This window comes from Neolamprologus multifasciatus, chromosome 7, assembly GCF_963576455.1.
Source record: "Neolamprologus multifasciatus chromosome 7, fNeoMul1.2, whole genome shotgun sequence".
Lineage (NCBI taxonomy): Eukaryota > Metazoa > Chordata > Actinopteri > Cichliformes > Cichlidae > Neolamprologus > Neolamprologus multifasciatus.
The window spans coordinates 63,862,739-63,883,642 of NC_140445.1; the positions used below are offsets into that span (position 1 = coordinate 63,862,739).

The 20,904-nt window shown below is 40.5% G+C and overlaps 2 protein-coding genes across 4 annotated transcripts in view; both read left to right on the plus strand.

Annotated features, from left to right (window-relative positions):
* Positions 1-20,904, plus strand: part of LOC146515873 (UPF0606 protein KIAA1549) — a 45,073-nt gene that overhangs the window by 9,720 nt on the left and 14,449 nt on the right. For all 3 annotated transcript variants that reach the window (XM_085165065.1, XM_085165067.1, XM_085165066.1), the window contains exons 3-11: positions 5,706-7,775; positions 7,894-7,982; positions 9,085-9,244; positions 9,366-9,496; positions 11,482-11,674; positions 11,841-11,900; positions 11,989-12,134; positions 15,194-15,371; positions 16,117-16,301. In XM_085165065.1, coding sequence (XP_085021191.1) covers positions 5,706-7,775; positions 7,894-7,982; positions 9,085-9,244; positions 9,366-9,496; positions 11,482-11,674; positions 11,841-11,900; positions 11,989-12,134; positions 15,194-15,371; positions 16,117-16,301 — 3,212 coding nt within the window. The remainder of the gene's footprint in view (positions 1-5,705; positions 7,776-7,893; positions 7,983-9,084; positions 9,245-9,365; positions 9,497-11,481; positions 11,675-11,840; positions 11,901-11,988; positions 12,135-15,193; positions 15,372-16,116; positions 16,302-20,904) is intronic.
* LOC146515875 (uncharacterized) lies at positions 16,379-20,887 on the plus strand. Its single transcript, XM_085165103.1, has 2 exons — positions 16,379-18,914; positions 19,196-20,887. The coding sequence occupies exons 1-2, from the start codon at positions 18,759-18,761 to the stop codon at positions 19,568-19,570; spliced, it is 531 nt and encodes a 176-aa protein (XP_085021229.1). The 5' UTR covers positions 16,379-18,758; the 3' UTR covers positions 19,571-20,887.

Consider the following 20,904-nt stretch of genomic DNA (forward strand, 5'->3'; position numbering starts at 1 on the left):
AAGTCGTCGACGACTGATTTAATAGTCGACGCGTCGTTTGAAGCTTTGTAAGATCACAAAAGACGCAGGAATAAGTAGTAGGATTTAAGAGTGTAATAATGGACTGAAACAGAAGATGGCAGCACTGCATGTACAAGGATGCCAGCTGCCGTTAAACCCCGAAGAAGAAGAAGCTGTGTCCCAGAATTCATAGCGCGGCCCAGCTCAGTTTCCAACAATGGCGGCAGCTAGTTAGTTTTAATATTACTCTTATTATTCTTTCTGGGTCACAAAATAAACGTTTAACATATTTTCAGGTGAGAATGTAGCTGTGTAAACCTCAAATATCTGCTCAGTTTATCAAGACACCACATATTTTCAAAAGCACTCCGACGTTTTCAGAGACGTCTGTTACCCACTAGCTCGATAGCTAGCCGGGGGCTAGGCTCATTAGAGCCGTGAGAACACCGGACTCCCGCTAATCGTTTTCAAACCCACCGCCGTCTTTCGCTACTCAGGTTAAACATATACAAGTCACTTAGATAACTTAAAAATGTTATTGTTTGGCTTTTTTTTAGTATTTTATTTGTTCCTGAGTAAATCGGTTTGGCTGAGATTAAAGTTATAGTTTTTACACAGTTGAGTAAACCTCAAGCAGACAACTGATTATCAGAAGTGTGAGATGCTCGAGAATATACTCCGGTGTCCTGTTATATTTTAGATATATATTTATTAAACTTCACCAAAACAATCTGCAAATTTCATTAAAATTTAATAAACTATCATCTTGTCTTTATTTTTAGTTAGCACATACCTTAAACACTTAAAGCTGTAAGCTAATGATAGTTATATAAGAGCAGATGCTGCTGGTGCAATAAGCTGTATGTTTTATGTTCAATGGATGATGATCTGATTAGTCGACTAATCGCAAAAATAATCGGTGACTAGTCGACTATCAAAATAATCGTTTGTGGCAGCCCTATTGTCATTGTACATGTACAATAAAATTGTGGGTGCTCCACACCAACTGTGCAGGTATAAAATACTGCACAATTTATCTGTAAGGTTTGCTTAATGCAAGGAGAAAATGCCCCCACTTAAAAGTTTGCAATCACTGTTGTTGTTGTAGTGAAACAGGTTAATGGCCAAATTCACATTTGTTTAAGTGTATGAGCACTTTTAGCCTTTTTAGCTCAGAGAAAATCTGGGCCAAAAGAGACACTGACATCCGATGAGCTGGAATTACTGGGATGTTACTAACTTATGATTTTCAATGAATAAATGGACTTTCTGATTCTTACATGATGAGTAATGCGACTTATTCATTGGTTCAGTCCGTCCTGTGTCTGTGATTAGCTTCATTGGCAGTAAAATAAGGGTATATCGTCAAAATAAACCTTGGAAATAATAATAATTTTTTTAAAAGGTGACTGCTGTAGGTGGGCGAGTGAGATTAGAAAGGGAGAAGAGAAACTGGGACACTGTCAAATACGTTTGCTGAGGACTTTTATGCTCTCCTGACCTGGTGTGCGGAGGTGTCCATCTGCACGTGTCTCAGTGCTTAATCATTTCACAGGCAGGCCAAGCAATGAGCGGCCAGCCGAGTGTGACGCGCTCCTCTTTCAGGGAACAGGTGGTAGCGCAGGATAGCCTTCTAGCCCATTGTTCATTTTTTTGCGTCCTGTAATGTTAGCCCTAACTCGGGCTGCTGTCTGTCACACTGAGCCGAGGGTGTCATCAAAGATTAGCCTTCAACTATGGAGACTGTGCATATTTAAGTGTTACAGATAGACAGTCAATTTTTTGTATGTTTGTAATTCAGCTTTTGCAATTTAGTGTTGTTAGATTTGTTCTAATACATCAGTAATTAAATGTTGGCTGTCTATTTTCCTTCATCCTGTCTTTACTTACCACCGTGATAATTATCATCATCATCATCATCATCGCCGACATCTCTGCAGTTATCATTATTATCATCATTCTCCTGTCAATCATTGTTTTTGTGTTGATGTTTTTGTCAGTAATCTGTTCTTGGTTAATAATCACAAATGTGACTGTATATGAAACACTGTGTCAGTGTAATGGGGTGTTGAGCTGAGGTGACAGTTTGGGGTCTTGTTTAACAGCGTGACCTCAAACATCAGCATTGTTTTCCAACATGCTCTTATATAAAGCTTGTCTACACTGTCTTTGCTTCTTGTTTTATATATCTGTAGCTCCAAACATCTTTTTGTTCACAGCCAAATGAGTTTGACTTAATTAAGAGTTATTTAGCAGTTAAAATAGCATCTTTCTCACAGTTACCTATAAAAGATTTGCTGCCACTGTAGAATAGACTTTCATTTCTCTGCTGTGTTCTCTGTAGAGACTAGATAACTAGACGTCCTTCTATTTTAGTGTTTCTTCTGTTATTGTGTGCTCAGTGCAGTGTACACATGCGTCTGCCCAGCTGTGTGTTACATCCCTGTGGGTTCAAAGATTTGGCACAGAAACCAAGAATCTTGGAAAATGTGCAAGACAGACTCGCCTTCACAGAAGAAAGACTTGGCTTTTCTTTTCCAAGTCCTTTCCAGCATGCTCTGCTATGTTAGCATGTTGACTTGATTAAGGTACCAGCGTAGGTTATAATTAAGCTACGAGATTTCTCCTGGGCCAAGCCAGAGGCGTCTGCTTGTATGACTCGATGCAGTAAATTGAAGATGACGGCCCAAAAATGCATTCATTTTTGTTGATGTTTTTTCTGAGCGATGCGATCTGTTAAAAATAGTCTTCTCCCTTAGCTTATTCTGTGGCTATTTTCAAGAGTGCATGATTCTGCAGAGCGTCTGTGAACTACAAAAAGCAGCAGCCTTTGCAGCTGCTGCTGAGTCACTATGTAGAGGCTGTTGGTGGCTAGCTTCTGGCAATGACAACAATGGTGCCTTTGAAGTCTTGCACTGTTCAAGACCTACTTTCAGTGACAAATTTAAGACTTACAGTCTGCACCAAGTTTATTGAAAAGAGTTTATGTTTGTAAGGCTCAGTGCAGACGTGAGCCTTGCATCAAGTCATTTAGCTATCCATAAACCCAACAGCATTAATAAACATATCATTTATTGTAAGCAGGCACACTAAGTCATCCGGTCTCTGATTATCTGTGGTTGTTTTGTTGTGACGATTTTCCGCCATAAACTCGTGGAACAAAGACATCTTCATTTTTATAACCGTGTTTTTCAGTCAGTGGACAATTAAATCATCACAATAGATAAACAGCTGCCATTAACACTGGTAAAATCATTTGATTTGATAATAGGCTGGTAATGGATAATAGTTATGTTTAACTGACATTGTTAAATTCTTGCAGTGTTAGTAAGACTGCCATGCATTAAGGTTGGTGAAACATATTTGGGTATATGAAAGAGGCAAACATATGCAGATAAGTGTAAAACAACATTTTCCATTAATAATTAAAGAATTGCTCCAGTTCATGTAGGCAGTGTTAAATATGCCAGGCAGTGGCTTGTAATCAAGACTCTTCCCAAATTAAATCATGCATGATGTGCATGTACTTTGTTACGCAATATGGAGTGCTTTGGCACCTAAATAGAGTTTGAAATGCGTTGCGTAAGCGGCATTTGCTATTTCTGCATTTTGACTGCTCAAAAGTCGGCCTTAATGATTTTAATGTTGTGTGCACGCTGTAGAGGGGCTTGCTGATGAGCTGGAAATTGCACCATCCATCAGTTCGAGATCAGGTGCCATGAAAAAAGGGTCTTAAATGCACTCTCGAGAGTTCATCGGTAAAATCTTAAGACATATGGTCCGTGCGTGTATGTCAGCATATTCACAACTGGAACCAAAGAAATCTGTCGGCTTTTCTTTGCTTCCCGAATGATTTTCACATCATTAGCCTGTGAGACCGTCCTGACATTTTCTGTAGTTTTTGGTTTTTGTTTGTTTGTTTGTTTGTAGCCACTTAAGCAAAGGAGAGTTAAACTAGTGACCAGAGATGTAACACGTTACTGTAATCCGATTACTTTTTTCAAGTAACGAGTAAAGTAAGGGATTACTATTGCAAAAACGGTAATTAGATTACGTTACTTTCCCGTAGGAACGCTGCGTTACTGCGTTACTAAAACCGTGATTTTTTTGCGAGAATGTCTCATGACAGTGACGTAAGCGAGTGCGACGTTCGTGACAACAGCTGTGTGCAGATCAACAATGGATCATATATCGAGTGCAGAGAGAGTATGAGCGTGCAGCGTTTAAAGCGTGGAAGTACTGACCTTACTTTGAGTTTGATTCCATAAAAAGTGACAAAAACATTAGTGTCCGTTGTGCGTGGGAAGAAAACTTCTTTTTAAAGCAAAAAAACCCTAAACTTCCGAGCAAGCACCGAGTAGCTACGACGTAATGGGAAACTCACAGAGAAACTCTTGGATTCTTCCACTGACCGCGGCACACCTGCACCAGGGTAACCCTCCGCCTACCCTACTCCTGCTTTACAGGTGAAAATAGAGCAAAAGGACCGCTAGTCTTTGACTTTATTTATTTTCTGCTGTGTTTTACTTGCATCTATTTGAAAGACTGAGTGTAAACACAAAAAATATTTTATTTTATGTGCTGGAATGTGCAGAAAATAGGTTTAAATATTAAACAAATTTCTTCCAGTCAGAGAATGTTGCAGATAATTAAATTTTTGCTTGATGCATAAAGTTAAAAGATAAAAACTAATAAAACAAGTTTTAAAAAGAGACTTTTCCATTTGATTACATTTTGTATGATGGATTATGCAGAAAAAGCAGAATTGGGCTGAAAGATCTATCACTTTATCACCTATTCAGGTTGTAAATCGTGTTTTTAAAGTAACTAAGTAATTAATTACTTTTGAAAATAAGTAATCAGTAAAGTAACGGGATTACTTTTTGGGGGAAGTAATCAGTAATTAGTTACTGATTACTTTTTTCAAGTAACTTGACCAACACTGCTAGTGACTACGTCTAATTATTTTTCTCAGGAGTCTGATACTGATAAGAACTGATACTATCTATGTACAGGCTTTAGGTGACATACAGTCGAAAGGTTTTCTGGGAAGCTATCTCCACTTTTTTATCGATCTGAAATTTAAATCTGATCAAGCTATTTTCAATAAAGTATTGATTTATTGTAAGCATAAATTCATCCGGGTGCATTGTCTTCATGTTCACTGTTTGTTGCAAATGGACATCATAATGGAACAGGGTGCATTATGATGTCCTTCCATTATATTTTTTTAAACCCTTATAGATGATACAGTTGATGTTGGCCATTTCGACACCAGTAAACATAACACCAATGTTCACTAATGCAATGCCGGTCCAGTTATACAACATAGCTTAGAGTAGGTAGCCTCCCTGTCTGCTGTGAAAAGTCGTGTTTGCTCTCATCTTGGCTCGGTGTGCAACGGTTTAAAATCACACATTCAACACTGACTGCATCACACGCCTTCATTCCTGTTAATAGACCAGAGTACAAAGTAAACATTCAGAAGGGATGAAATTACAGTTACTGATTCATAGAGCTGATATGAGATTCAAGCTCAGCAGGGTATTTCTTTGTCTATTACTGAAACAACCATTTTCAGCAATAAAAATTAAATGGTCAAATGATTTCTTTAGAATTAGCCTATTTTTCAGTCATTGTCTCTCTAAATAATTTTCCCTATGTTTCCTGTACTGATACGAAGCATTGTCTTTGTTCCTCTGCAGATGAATCTCCTTTGGACTCTACACATGATCCCATGGGATTTCTTGGAGATATCCAAAGTCCTACATCATCACCATTAGCCTTACCTGACTCGCATTATACTGCCTTTGACAGTCTAGACTCACCTGGTGCCCTCCCATCCAATCCTGAACCAAGCCATGAAGTTAGGACTGCTGATAACATTCATAGGGGGCATATTGCATATGAAAACTCTGCAGAAGAGCCACACACTCTGACGACTCCAACCTTAAGACCATCTGTACCTGTGCGGGAGTCTAGTCCACAGTTTCAACGACCAGCTGAACTCTCCTTAGGCTGGAAGCTGGCAAGGTCATCTCTCTCAGAAGCTCAAACAAAGTCCCAGCTACAGCCTTGGGAAAACATATCCATAACATCAGTAAAGCCTTCTCCAACACCCCAGCTAGGTCTTAATTCTGAGAAAAGGATGACCTTCCAACCTGAAGGGCCTCTCGGGCCACCTATTCAGACTTTCACAGACCTTTTAGCAGAGGACTCGCATATGAAACCAATGTATGCAGACCAGCTGAGCTCCAGTAATCCCCCACTGGAAAACAAACATGCATATGATATAAACATGCTACCCAACCCAGATGAGATTCAGTCTCCTGGCTACAAGGTGCCTTTCATCACCCCCCACCCTGCATCACCTTCATCTGAACCCACAGAGCTCTCTCCAGAGGACTTCTACCCCACCAACACCATGGAAGTAGACTGGGGGTCTGGGGACTACTTGGAGACGATGTCTTTTTTCAATGCAGATAGAGAAGACTATTCTCTGGTCACCAAGGTGCCCTCCGACTCATATGATCTAGAAGACTATACAGAAACTTATGACACGTCCTTCCCTTCCAGAGTGGGCATATCTCCCTCATCGCTGAATCCTCTCTACGTTTCCCCTTCCCCCAGCCTCGTGACAGCGTACAGCACCGTAGTTTCTCCTAGATCTACTTATCCTTCCTCATTTTCAGCAACAGTTCAGTTTTCCCTGGAACCTACTCCAACACCTAACAGTGACGTGCCTGACGTTTCAGACGTAGATTGGTCAGATACGTACACAATCCAACCGACAGATGTCCTTTTGCCAGATATGAACAGCTTGGAATATTATAACAATCAGCTGACCAAGGAGAATAACGGTTCAGAAAGCGGAGCTGAACACAGGGGGAACATTACTGTGGTGTCCATCAGGACTACAGACAGCGCACCTAACAACAGCTTCAGCAATGATACAAAAGTGATTGAAGAGGAGTCCTCCAGTGATCTCTCGGGGCTTGAGCCTCATGATGAAACGAGCTTTGTAGTAACCACAGAGGAGAGTCCTCAGGTGGCCAATGCCTCTCAGCCTTTTCTTGATCCTTCCATAGTCCTAACGCATTCCCTCCACTCCTTTTCTTCTTCGGATGGTCAGGTGTCCACCACAGATTGGTCTGCACATACAAACAACATTGGCCTGGATAGCACTTCAATTACAGAAGCTGTGCAACCAAGTACAACACCTTTGCTGCCAGACGATTTAAATTTTGCCTCCTCTCTTACGTATGTTCATTGGTATGTTACAGAGTCTCCCCCAAAGAGTACTATGGATGCAACTGCTGTCTTAACTGCAACTATAGACTTCTCCCCTGTTCCCACTGAGCCTGCTGCCAATAGCACAGCCGGTACAACAGAATTAGCTCCTGAAGAGTCTGCTTTTACAAATGATCCAACTCTCAATGCAACTATAGTTTCAACTGAATCCACGTCTCAGAATGTGACTCTGCCCCCTCCATTTGTGATGGGCGATCAGGGGGTGACTGAAGATGGAGTTGACACCCTAGCCACACTGACCTATATCCCAACCAGTAGTGTAGTTAATAAAGTCTCTACTACACCCACAAGTACACCTGCCACAACTACTCCCCATCAAGCCACAACCAGAATTACTGCCACCTCTGAAGCCTCAACTATTGTCAACATCATCTCTACCACTGTTGGTAAAATCACAGCTATAGCACCAACATCAAGATCGTACCTCTGCAATGTTAACAAACCTGCTTATTTGATCAGGATCGGTAAGTTAGGCATTTAATTTGTTTTGTCTTACTTAACTGTGCATAGCTTGAAAGAGTTATTTATAGACAGTAGAGTATGCGAGAGACATTGACCATTAGCTTGTGCTTTTTTCACAAGGTTTTCCAGCCGGGGCCACTGTAGGATATGCTAAATCTCAGGTCAGAGACATATTGAAAGGGGAATTTAACAAATCAGTGGAACTGCAAGTAAGTTTATTAAACATATTTCCATATATTTTAAATAATGCAAGGTGTCAACCATTTTTTTGCAATTAGGAAAAATATGGGGGAAAAATGGGAAAAATTGGGTTAGCGATGTTGCCGCACAGCAAGAAGATCCTGAGTTCAATTCCAACATAAGCCCAGGATCTTTCTATGTGGAGTTTGCATGTTCTCCCCAGGTACTCCGGGTTCTTCCCACAGTCCAAAGACATGCACTTAGTGGGGATAGGTCAATTAATCAATCTAAATTGCCCAGGTGTGAATGCAGGCATGAATGTGAGTGCGAATCCTTGTCTGTCTCTGTGTGTTAGCCATGCGACAGACATGTCCAAGGTGTACCCCGCCTCGTGCTCTGTGACAGCTGGGATAGGCTCCAGTGCCGCCCGCGACCCTGAAAAGGATAAGTGGAAGCGAATCGAATGAATGCTTTATTGGACATATGCAGGTTTCCCCGCAAATGAATAGGACCACCCCCCCCCCCCCCCCCACCACCCCCCCCCCCACCCCCGGCTTACACACACAACAAAGACATCACATGGGAATACAGTCGTAGATCGGCAGCGTTACAGAGAAAACACTGAAAAAGTACACAACAATGGGAAAGTACAAGAGGAAAAAAAGAGACCTCTACTCATGCTGGGCACCTATGGGAGGACAGCCACCATTCAGGTGCCCAGCAGTGTGTAGGGATGGTACATTGCTCAGGGGGTTCCTCAGGGTAGCCATTCAGTGGATTCAAACCCCCGACCTTCCGATCATGGGGCGACCACGCTACCTACTGAGCTATGGAGAAAAATATCTAGTATTAAAAAAGAGACTGAATAAGGTAAAAGAGATGCTGTTAGATTTTTGAGCAATTGAGTGAACGGAGTTGTAGTGGCTCACACAGAGTGTGGGTGTAAATTGGTGGTACGTTTATGTGTTTGTGTTGGGGTGTTTTTGTGATTGTCATAGCGCCACATACAAACTCAGCCAGACCACTTCTGTCACATTAAGTTCCAGACGATACACAGCCTATTTAACATAAGTTACTTAATGTACAGTGTGTGTCTCTTTAATACAATTCATTTCTGCTTCCTTAATGTAGGTTGTGGATCCACCACCAAAATTTGTGTTTCGAGTGGTGTCGGGTCCGGTCGTGTACACAGGCATATCTGTCGTCAATGCACTGAGGAGGTCGGGGCGCCGTTTCTTGTCTGTTTCTCCAAACTGGTCGACGCCAGATAGAAATTATCAAGTCCACTCAGGTAAATGACCTTTTGTTCAGTGTTTTTCCGAGGGCACTTGAAGCATTTAGCAGAATTTGAAATATTGTGATGACCTTTATTTTTTAAGCTCAGTCAGAAAGTATTCAATTCGTCTGTGCAGTGTTGCAGTTTGTTCCTGGCCACGTAGACGTGCGGTTCTGCAACTTCAGTGAGAGCATCGAGAGAGGTTTGACCAGGGCCTTCGCCGAAGTCCGCAGGCGATCAAAGGAGTCGACTAATTTCACAGTGCATGTGAGTGGCACAAAGTGAGGGAAGCCATGGGCAGTCATGGAGGTGCATTCCAGCTGGGATGTTTTCATTAGGATGCTTTCATTGTGGCTTAGGATCTGAAAGAATCTGAAAAAATTACATATTTAATTTCTTATCAACTTGACCAAACACAACAAAAAGACTTTTAAAAATATTGAGTTTTTACTCAAAGAAAAAAAAGCTGAAAATGTTGTTTGTTCACTAAGCTGACCAATACAAATCAAGTCATTTCACTCACTGATCTGTGGGATTCTTTATGCACTGCGTGTTTTTAGAGATTTATCCTGTTATTATCTAAAAAGGCTGAAAGTAAAGTATTTGTAATTGACAGTGTTTTATGAGCATTATAGAAAAAACAAAACAGAGAGCTAGGGCTGGGCGATATGGCCTAAAATTCATATCACGATATAATTTGAAGCATGTGCGGTAACGATATATATCACGATATATTATTTTCTTCTGTATAACGTATTTTCCACACTATAAGGACTTAAAAACCTTTAATTTTCTCAAAAATCGAGAGTGCGCCTTATGTATGAATTCTGGTTGTGCTTACTGACCTCGAACCGATTTTGGCAGAAATCTGTTAAAAAATGTTTTAGTACAACTTTGGTAAGCCGCACTGCTTGATGGATTGTCAGAGCATTACGGCTGCCGTAGTGAGGAGTTTCGCGGAGTAACCTGGGTCCAAAACTCCGTCCAATTCAGGTCCCAAAGTCAAACGAACACTGAGTTAAAAACGGTCTAAATTCTTTAATCTTTAATAAAAAATCATCAGCGTTGCTGCTTTACCAGGTGTAACAATTAAGTTTAACATCCAGGCATCCATGAAAACAGAATTTATTACATTTAACAGAGTTAGAAATTAGCAGGAAGTTAGCTCGCTAGCTTCTATCTAAATACAATATAGCATGTCCTGACTGCGGGGTTTTGGAAACGTACAGCTCTGCTACCACTTCCAACATAAATGAAGACAGAAAACTAAACAGCAGTGGTGTTTGCAGGGTTACTGAAGTTGGACTACCTGGTATATAATGTTGTGCTACGTGATTGCTAGCGACACAGCTATGTTAGCATAACATTAGCACAGTGAAGCTGGAGGATAAACGCCAACTTTTTTTCCACTCGATAAAAGTTAACGTGATGCTATACACGGGCCAAACTTCAGTCAGGAGAACAACTGAGATTATTCATCCACAATACGAGGTTAGTTATTAATATACTGCAACAACATGGGAACAGAACAGCTGCAAGAGAATTCAACATTAATGAATCAATGTTACGGAAGTGGAGGAAGCGCAGTTTTTGGCTTTCCCCATATTTCAAAAGTGCTTCATCTCTTTGCTATGACTGTCGGCATAATTTGCAGATGATAATGGTTTTAGCCACTGCGATGCCACCATATACCACAGACAGCATCTCTACAGAGAATGCTGCACATGTTACTGAGAAGCACTGTAATAGTAGACACAATGTAACGTTCATGTAATGAAATTTTGCAGGAGCAAAAGCCATCGCTCTGCATTTTGCTTCTTTTGGAAAGTAGCAACTAAGTGCTCTGTCTCTCCAAAGTATGGATGCTTATGGTCATTTTGGGTTATGATAGTTATTGCCAAATAAATGCAGCACAGAGCTTATAATTAGAGGCAAGGATTTAGACCCAAGTGTTCTTGTGGACACTATACTCACTCCTTGGTCTACTCGTTGTTCATCTTACCATAACTCGTGAGCATGACCCAAGTGTTTTTCACATGGCTACTTCTTTTTAAAGTGCTTCATGCTCTAGTTGTTGAGTATTAAAGTAGATTAGTTTTTGTTACTAAAGAGGTTATTTGGTCACACGTAGTTCTCTTTTCAGAGGGAATCTAATTATAGGTCTTTAAGACACAGATACTACTTTAACAGTAAGATAGAGAATGTTTTGTTTGTTTTAATATGTGTTTTTTAACACTACCACTGTGTTTCAGATTGTAAACATCACCATGGCTGCTCCCATATACGAGGAACAAGGACTAGCGAGGAAACCGGTGGACATTACTTTCACTGTTCGCAGTTCAAGGAGTTATCTGATGGGGTCAGAGATTAGCAGTGCTCTAATGAAACTCACTATGGTGGAATTCAGCTATTACATGGGCTTTCCTGTACTGCAGATCGCTGAGCGTGAGTACCATGCTGACTGTATTTGAACTATTTCCATTTTCATATTATCAGTTCGTATCTGGGTTAGCTGAGAAATTCTGAGCGTACTCTGATTGTGATCGCCAACAATGAATATGAGTAAAGGTCACAGCACTTATTGATTAATTTTATCATTTTTTTCCACTAGCTTTCCATTATCCAGAGCTGAACACCAGCCAACTGCTTCGCTCTTCCTGGGTTAGAACAGGTATGATTTTGAATGATTTTTGTCAGTCTTACAGTTCATGTAAAGCAGTTACTACAGAGCACATTACTTCTGCTGTGTGTATATGTAGTACTCCTGGGTGTGCTGGACCAGAAAGTGGGTGAGAGGATCTTTCAAGCTAACATGGAGCGCCGGTTGGCCCTGTTACTCGGTGAAGCAGTAGGATCAGTCAGACGGGTGAAAAGGGCCACCACCATAGGCAACAGTAGTGTTCAGGTAATTACTTATAGATTCAATAATCATTTTACTCAGCTTATATTTACAGCTCCGTAGCCCCAGGCTCACTGGGCCCCGTTCCACATGCCACGAATGTAAGCCATATCTTTATTTCAGAATAAATATTTCATATATGTAATCACATAAAAAATGCAAAGAAATTTCTTATTTCTTTGTGTTCCGTGTCTCTCACTTTCATTCTCTATGCAACTAAGCTTTAAGCTCTTTCAGGGTCACAAATACTTTTTTACTTTTTACATTTCTTGTTCCCTATATAACAAAACTTCTAAAAACTCTGCAGAAGCATCCTTCCTTGTACCATTTGTACCATTATACCCTGATACAGGCTCTCTCTTGCCACCTTTTCTGAGTACAGAGGGGTCATTATGTGAGTGTGACACTGTTTGTAACCAGTGAAAGCCTTAGTGCTTTACTAATCAAGCTCTAGCTTTTGTGGGTCCTCTCTGCACCTGCTCATCTCCTCTCTAAGGGGACAGGATACGGCTCGATCTCCATGGCAACACCATCCCATTCATCTCAGGGGCAAGCCATTCAAAGACCACAACCTCATGTTGCCTATTTTTTTGTCCTTATCCCAGTCCTCCTTATACTCGATGGCTCCTAAGAGCATATCAGTTAATAATTGTGTCTTTTTCTCGGTCTGTATCCTGCTGTTGGGGGGCTAAAGAGTCAAAAAGTGAATGTTTGTCACAGGCACAGAGACAGTGGAAGAGAAGCAGAAAATTCAAACAAAAGTAACTGGTCAAGCTGAGACAAGATGACTGTCAGTGCTAAATATCATCATGTCCATCCATTTAGGACCTTTGTTTTTGCCTCGGTGAATTCTACAGAATAATATAGAAAAGAGAAGCACATCAACGGTGAACCTTTGCTGTCTGCATTTCTGCTAAGATTAGATCTCTAATTTTATCTCTGGCATCCTTTCTGCTCTTCCAAATGATATTTTTTCAAATCCATAAATATGATAATGTGTTATTCACGGAAGCCTCATTGTGCGGTTACGTTCCATCCCCTCTTGATAGAAAGCTGTTATATAAGAAGCCTGTTTTAATATTTCAAAAACACTCATCTCTGAGTGCCTTATTGGATGTAATGAAAATGAAGTTACTCAGATTGAGCGTCTGAACGTCTGCCTTGCTTTGTTGCACATAAATAATTATGGTGTATCTCAGACAGATGCCCCTGACTGTCATGACAGAATGAGTGTAGTGTTGTCACCACTGAGAATATCTTATGAGTCTGCCCAGACAGATGAAAGGGAGGTTGAATTTGGGCTGTGCAGTAACACACATTCACACTGCCCTCTTTCCACTCTAATAAGCAGACACGGACTGGATTAAACCCTGAATGAGGGAGTCTGCCCGGCCGTTTTTCTGTGGCAGCCCAGGCATGACCTGCACTTTACTCTTTTCAGTAATACAGACAGCAGACTGTGCTTGTGCCTCAGGGCACCATCGGGGAGGCTGCACACACACAAACAAATCAGTCAAATTAATCAGTCAAAAAGACAAATTGGACAGAATTTAAAAATATTTAAGCAATGGATCTCCAAGAGGTATGCAAAATGTGACCTAAGATGATGGTTATGTGTCTGTGTGTGTGTTTTGGACCATCTTTACATATCTTGAGGGACTAAAAATTGTAAATTTACTATACTTGTGGGGACTAACGGCTGTTATGGGGACAAAATCCCCATCTGCACAAGTTTGAACACATTTTTGAGGCTCAAAATGTGGTTTTAGTGTCAGGGTTAGAGGCCAGGGAAAGCATTATGGCAATTAGATGTCCCCACAAGGATATGAAAACGCAACAGTGTGTATGTGTGTATATTGTGGACACAGGAGTCAGTCCCTTTTTTAAAAACTACATTTTGTTTGTAGAACTCTGTAACTTTCAGGTGCTTGTATAAGCATTAAATACAGCAAGGTGGACTCGAGAAGGTCAAATGGTTCGAGTCTCAAATCTGAACTCTGTCGTTAAAGAAAAAAAAAACAACAATGATTAATGTTGTAAGGCTCGGCAGAAAATGAGGTGCCACTGTCTCCATTAAAAAGTCATCTTTACTGTTAAGATTGTGAGACTTTGCCCATTAGCACCTTCATCAGAAATTCCATTTTTAATTTAGAGTGCGGTCGTCCTTCACGAATCCATTTTTAGAAGCATTTTGTCATTTTTTTCTCGAGCACAGTCTCTTATCCACAAATGTTTCCGATGGAAAACTTTGTCGTATAAGGACACAAATGGGAACATTAAAGCATGCACGTGGAAATGAAGTCCCCTGTTTGTGTTCTTAAGGAGTGAACCAAGAAAAGAAATGCCCTTTAACACTACTAACGACCACAAAACTGAGAATTGACAGCCTTTGTCCCTTAGCAAATAAACAGAGTCCGTTATGCTCCAGCCTTTATTTCCCCCCGCACCATCTGGAAATGCTTACCTTTGGGGGAAAAATAAGATTACTGGCAGTTCGGTAAAAGGGCTTCCATCATATAGGAGTTACTAGGTCTGGCAGTGACTGTTATTGTATGACAGCCATCAAATCTGGGGTGTGATCAGGAAGATCTGTGACTCTAATAAAAAGCAAAAACACACCTGTTTTTCTTTTTAAGGTCATCTCCTTATGCACCTCTGAAGCACTTCCATATATCCTGCAATGTTTATATTGCTCCCTGGAAGCAATTTTCTGTCCCCTTCTACTTGCTCCAGAGAGCTCGCTCTCCTCCACTGTGTCAACACAGCATCCCTTCAACTTCAATGCACTGGTGCGCAATTGCACACTTGACAGTATGGGTCATTTGCAGCTAGTGTTTTCCCTCAGATGCCTCAGGAAGTTACAGTAGAGCTCCTTCGACAGTCTGACCCTGGAGGATAAATTTGCGATGCATAAAACATTGAATGTTTTGGGGGCGGGGTTTAAGAAGATCTGCTCTTTCCCTGCCTTTTATCTGTCACAGCTGTTGCTTTAAAGAAAATTACCCATATCTGTTCAAAAGTGCATTCTGAAACACTTTACCAGTCCTCCTTGTTTTAATTCCCAGGTTGTAAGCACAAGCCGGTTGGCGGGTACTGACCTCCCCCTCGAAATAGTGTATTTTGTGGAGGGGCCTAGTGGTCAGAGGATGCCTGCAGATCAGACTGCTAGCCTCCTTAACAGCCTGGATGTCCAAAGAGCTGCTATTGTCCTGGGATATCGTGTACAGGGCATATTGGCACAACGTAAGTATGTCTCAATAAATAGATAAAAAAGATTATCTATGATAGTTCAAGTCAATCAAACACTCCCGTGTAAATTTATTTAATTTGTTAGTGTGTTTTTTCTTTTTTCTTTGATGCTGGTAGGACGTTTTAGTGTATGTAAACAAAAAAAGACTACTGTTATTGTTACTACTACTGCTACTGTTATTGTAATGGCTAATTGTTCTCAAGATCCTAATAAGAGGAAAGGATACTGACTGCCAGCTCCATATGTATCTTTACATGTTTATAGTAACATTTGAGCTAATTATCTCCCTTTGTACACGCTGCACCCAAACCCCGTCTTCCTTATTAGGAATCTAAACAACGGATGAAGGCTAATGAGAACCCCTCAAGGGAGTTCTGTCTCCGTTCTGATTGCGTTTTTTTATGGTGCTTTCCCAGAGGATGAAGTGACTGTTAATTAAAACCAAAGTAGCGCCGTGTCTGTCCAGAGAGAAACAAATCCAGGTTATTTTTCTGTAGCTACGGTTTATAGATGTCCCGTTTATAGATTCAGTTTGATCAAGGCTGAAAATCAATAAAGATGAGCTCATTAGCATATAGGAGTGTCACTGTTAATAAATACAGAACATGTGAAGAGCAGCCAACCTGTGGGAAATACTCGTAACAGAAAACAACCTGGATTCTAAAAACACCTTCTCCTCCTTTGTAGTCAATATATGAATTTAGCAGTTTATGGTTTCTTTGTTTTTTCTAATCGCAGCTGTCGAAAAAGTGACATCTTCACCCTCTGACAATGAGAACACAAACATGTGGATCATCATCGGGGTTGTGATCCCCCTCCTCGTGGTCATCGTCATCATTTCCATCCTTTACTGGAAGTTGTGTCGGACAGACAAGCTGGAATTCCAGCCAGACGCCATGACCTCCATCCAGCAGAGACAAAAGGTAAAGTTCCATCTTTACTTTACAGATGCTTTCCTGCATCAGTGTTTCAAAATTACTTTTGTGCCGTAAATTTTATATGTGGAATATGGAGGAATAATTATTGTTAGAAATAGTTAGTTAATTAGGTTTACTGGATTAATCCTGGGGTTATAAATTAGCATGATTAATAAAGGCTATCTGTCGCTGCCATGACTGTGCTGCAAGACCTCACAGATTTGGACATCATGATGCCGTCTTCTGGATGAGAATAGTAAAACTTTAATGATTCCAGCAGAGACATATTGAAGGACATGCTGGGTTAAAATTATGATGCTGCTCATACAGCAAACAGCCTCAGCAGCTCTTTTTTTGCTTGTACACTCCTTGTCGTGCATTAAGATCATCAGGTCAATTACTCCTGGCCCAACCTAAGTTTAGACTGAAGACCAGAGGCGATCGTGCCCTTGCTTCAGCTGCACCCGACCTTTGGAAGCCTCCCAGCTTCTATTCGAGCCTTGGACTCTATCCAGTCCTTTAAATCAAGATTAAAAGCATATCTATTTGACTTGGCTTTCCCGACCGGTTAATACCCTTTTAAATCTTTTAATTTTTAAACTTTTAAATCTTTTATTAGATTTTATTAAATTTATTATTTTTTATAAATTTTACTGCTGTTTTTGTCTTCTTAGCATATTTTGTATTTATCCAACTCTCCTGGTCTGTTAGTGCCTCTATCCTGTCTGTGCTTGTGCCCGATTTGTACCCTGTTATTGACTTATGTTGACTCTCCATGTTACTGTGAAGCACTTTGGTGTGCCTTCGGGTTTTTAAATGTGCTATATAAATAAAATTGTATTGTATTGTATTGTATTGAAACAACCAACAATCCTGCTCTACAGTTTCCCTTTGGCTCCTTTTGTGTTCAATCTGTAGTTATTGAAAAGCCTCTCTGGCTTTTGTAGCTTCACTTAATTTTTAGAAGTAATGTTATTTGGCTGCCCTAAATAAGATTTCTGTCATAGTACCCTCCCCGAAACAGCTTTCAGACAGAAGCTGTGGACAGTGAATAAATCTGACTGCCCTTGTCTGGTGGACAATCACAAACTGCACACAACAGAAACACCAGTATCAGACAACCTCTCACTATTGCAAATGTTTGGTTTAGGCAAGGTTTGACACATGAGCAGAGTGCAGGAGGTGGGCTGCTATACATGATGCGAGCGTGATCACAGGGATTTTCTTCCTACACTCTTCACACATTGGCTCAATATTAGACAACTTGCTTGTTAGATGGCGTCTGTGTAATACCTGCTCTGACAGATTCTGTCATCTGTGTACTCGTTAGTCTAGAAACCTTCATGTTTGCGTGTGTTTGTCCCTTTTTATCGTCACGAATATTTTATTCAATCTTCTAATGTCAGGCTGTATATTTTATTCCTAAGTAAGAAATTAACTTAACAGCCAGTATTTGGCTGTCTTGTTTTGTTTGTATTAGTTTGGTGAAGTTCATATGTGGTGCAGAAATATAAGACCACACAGGTGTTTAACATATTTACAGCGCTGTACTCATAACAGTAGTATTAGAGAACTTTGGTACTTCTCTAGGCTACGTCCACACGTACCCGGGTATTTTTGAAAACGCAGATTTTTCTATGCGTTTGCACCTTTCGTCCACACGTAAACGGCGTTTTCGGTCACTGAAAACGGAGATTTCTAAAAACTCCGGCCAGGTTGGATATTTTCTTTTTTTTTTTTAAAAAAAACGGAGAAAACGCAGCGTCAACGGTGTGCGCCTTTTTTTGACGTCACACTGTGCGCCACGTTATTGTTTCGGTGAAATTAATTTCTACAACACTATTATTGTTAATTGTTCTCTCTGCAGTGTTTAAATGCTTACATATACACACACAGTTACTGTCCCTCCACACATACGACTCGGTTCTGCTTCTATGCCCCAGCTTTGTTTACTATTTCCCACCGAGGCTTCTAGACTTCTGATTGGCCAACATTTCTACACGGTTAGGACTATAGCGCCACCTGCTGCTTTGGCATGTTCCTAGCAGCGTTTTCCTTCATTTCTGCCTTTACGTGAGGACGGGATTATTTTTTTAAACGAAAACGGAAAATCTCCATTTTCAAAAATACCCGTGTACGTGTGGACATAGCCTACAACAGTTGCTGAATCTGTCTAAAACGTGTCCACCTGCAAACCTCAGCTTGGACTAAGAATACATGTGAGCAAGACAGGAGTAAGACTCCATCCTCTGTATGTATATTTCCATTCCTAATTACAAACAGCCTGTTTGGGTGGTTCTCTGGATGTTTTGGTTTCAAAAACTGCCTCATCTTTTTATTCATACTGTAACATAACCTTAGCATTTGGTCAGTGCTCTGACTCAGACGTGTATCAGTGGCTCATCCTCTCTGATCCACACATTCGTCTTTGACTTAACACCACTCCTCTTCTCTCAGTCTACTATGTTACTCAGAGAATCAAGGACCTTTCGTCAACAGCGACTCCCTCAAACTAAAAAAGGTATTGAGTTTAGTGAGGATGAAGAGGAGGAGTATGGAGAGGAAGAAGATGATGAAGAGGAGGAGGAAGGGGAGGAGAAGGATTTTAAAAAGGGGAAGGTACAAAGCAGTGTCTGGTGATTTGTAGAAAATGTAGTCAGAGCTGTTGTGTGTTTGTTGGAAGTAGCTTGTTTATGGTTTATTATTCAAGTGTTGCACGATTATGCAAAGAACAAGACCGTGTACACATTATATGAAGAAGTTAATTTCTATAGTATATAGAGTGTTTACTAGTTGTTACAAGTGATACAAATAACACACAGTAGCTCATATAATAACAAATAGTAGCTCATCACTTATCAGCAGAACAATTTATCTTATTCATCATTGCTTCTGCTTAGAGATCAGTAGCTCTCAAGAGCAATCAGGGTATGAAAAATGAGGAGGAGGAAAAGGAGGAAGCTGAAGAAGAAGAGGAGGAAGCTGAAGAAGAAGAGGAGGAAGAAGAGGAGGAAACTGAAGAAGAAGAGGAGGAGGAAGAAGAGGATAAAAAGAAACTGAAAAGGGAAGAAGGTACATCGAGAGAGCAAAAAAGGGAAGAGACCAAAAAGAAACCAGAGGAAGTGAAGAAAGAAGAGAAACAGAAAGTGTTGTCTAAAGGGAGACGAGCCGAGGAGGTATCTCATGTAGTAGACGGGAGATTAGTGCCTGTTTGTGTTTATAGATGTAAGATCTCCCTCATTATGGTATCTAGAGAGAAAAGTGTGTGTTTATAGTCGGTAGATCATGTATACAACTCTGTTTCCCCTCACAAAACATAGAAAAAGAATCAGAATGTTTACAGATTACATGAAGCTCGTATTTAACGAAACACCGTCGTTTCCACTTTAACAACATCGTTGGGACAGGAGCCTATTTACTGCTGTGCTGCTTCACCTCTTTGCAAGCAAAATGTTTTTGCATTATTAGTTTGATTTACAGTGCTCGACAGTTCGGAGTCATTTTTATGTGTCCGCACTTTCTAAACTGTAGAAACATGCTGCTCGAATAGGTGCCAACAAATGGAAACGTATGTTCCTGTATGTAACATGCAGCATCAGTGGAGCATTAACATACGTGTAAGTTACTACTGCACTGCACATATCAGAGCAGATGCTAGCTTTTTGTTTTTCATGTTTTATCTTTACTTTGCATGATACCTTCAACTTGCAGGGATGCAGCTCTGGGACTTACTGCAGAGATTTATTTAGTTCTTCATATTTTAATGATGTTAAAATAATGTTTCATCATCTACAGCACATAATATCATTAAAATAATGATATTATGTGCTGTAGATGATGAAACGCTCCAAATTAATTGCAATTTCAAAACAATGTGGTGAAGGCATCTGTTTCTCTTTTTAAACCCAAGTCGCTAACCTGAGTCCTCATGTGACTAAGGCTACGTTCACACTGCAGGTCTTGATGCTCAATTCCGATTTTTTTGATCAAATACGATTTTTTTTGTTTGCTCGTTCACACTACAAATAAAATGCGACAGCAAACGCGCTCTAGTGTGAAGCGGCTCGCATGCGCAAAAGAAGACGTCACACACAACGCGCTCTGTTTAGACCCAGAGCAAACAGTATTGTTTGACTGATGGCCCTTAATATAAAGACTTCGGACTTTACGTTTCCCAATTTTTGCTTTAAGTTATTTTGTTATTTACATAATAATGTAAATAACCTAATAATGGTCCTTATTGCTGTTTTAGAGGAGCGCTGCTTCAAAGGATAGTTGCAGATTTCTGTCAGAATCTGCAGATTATACAGAACAAATAAAATGTTCACGTTTCTCCAACGTTGTCTTCCCAACAGTTTCACCGGATGGCCAGGAAGCTTCGCGATGTCTTCTCCGGCGCTGATAATTGGCGTCTGTCTTGTGTCAGTGACGTAAAAGACGGATTTAATGCGACTTGACCGTTCAAACAGCAGCTTTCTAAAACATCGGATATGTATCGGATTCAGTACCACATACGAAAGTGACCCAGATCGGATTTGAAAATATCGGATTTGTGCCGTTCACACTGTCACACCATGATCAGATATGGGTCACATAGGGTCAAAAAAAA

Bases quoted from the DNA above. Each gene is read 5' to 3' on its own strand.
- LOC146515875 (XM_085165103.1), top strand. From the start codon at position 18,759: ATGTTACTCAGAGAATCAAGGACCTTTCGTCAACAGCGACTCCCTCAA. The intron at 18,915-19,195 runs GTACAAAGCAGT...GCTTCTGCTTAG, and splicing joins AGGATTTTAAAAAGGGGAAG to AGATCAGTAGCTCTCAAGAG.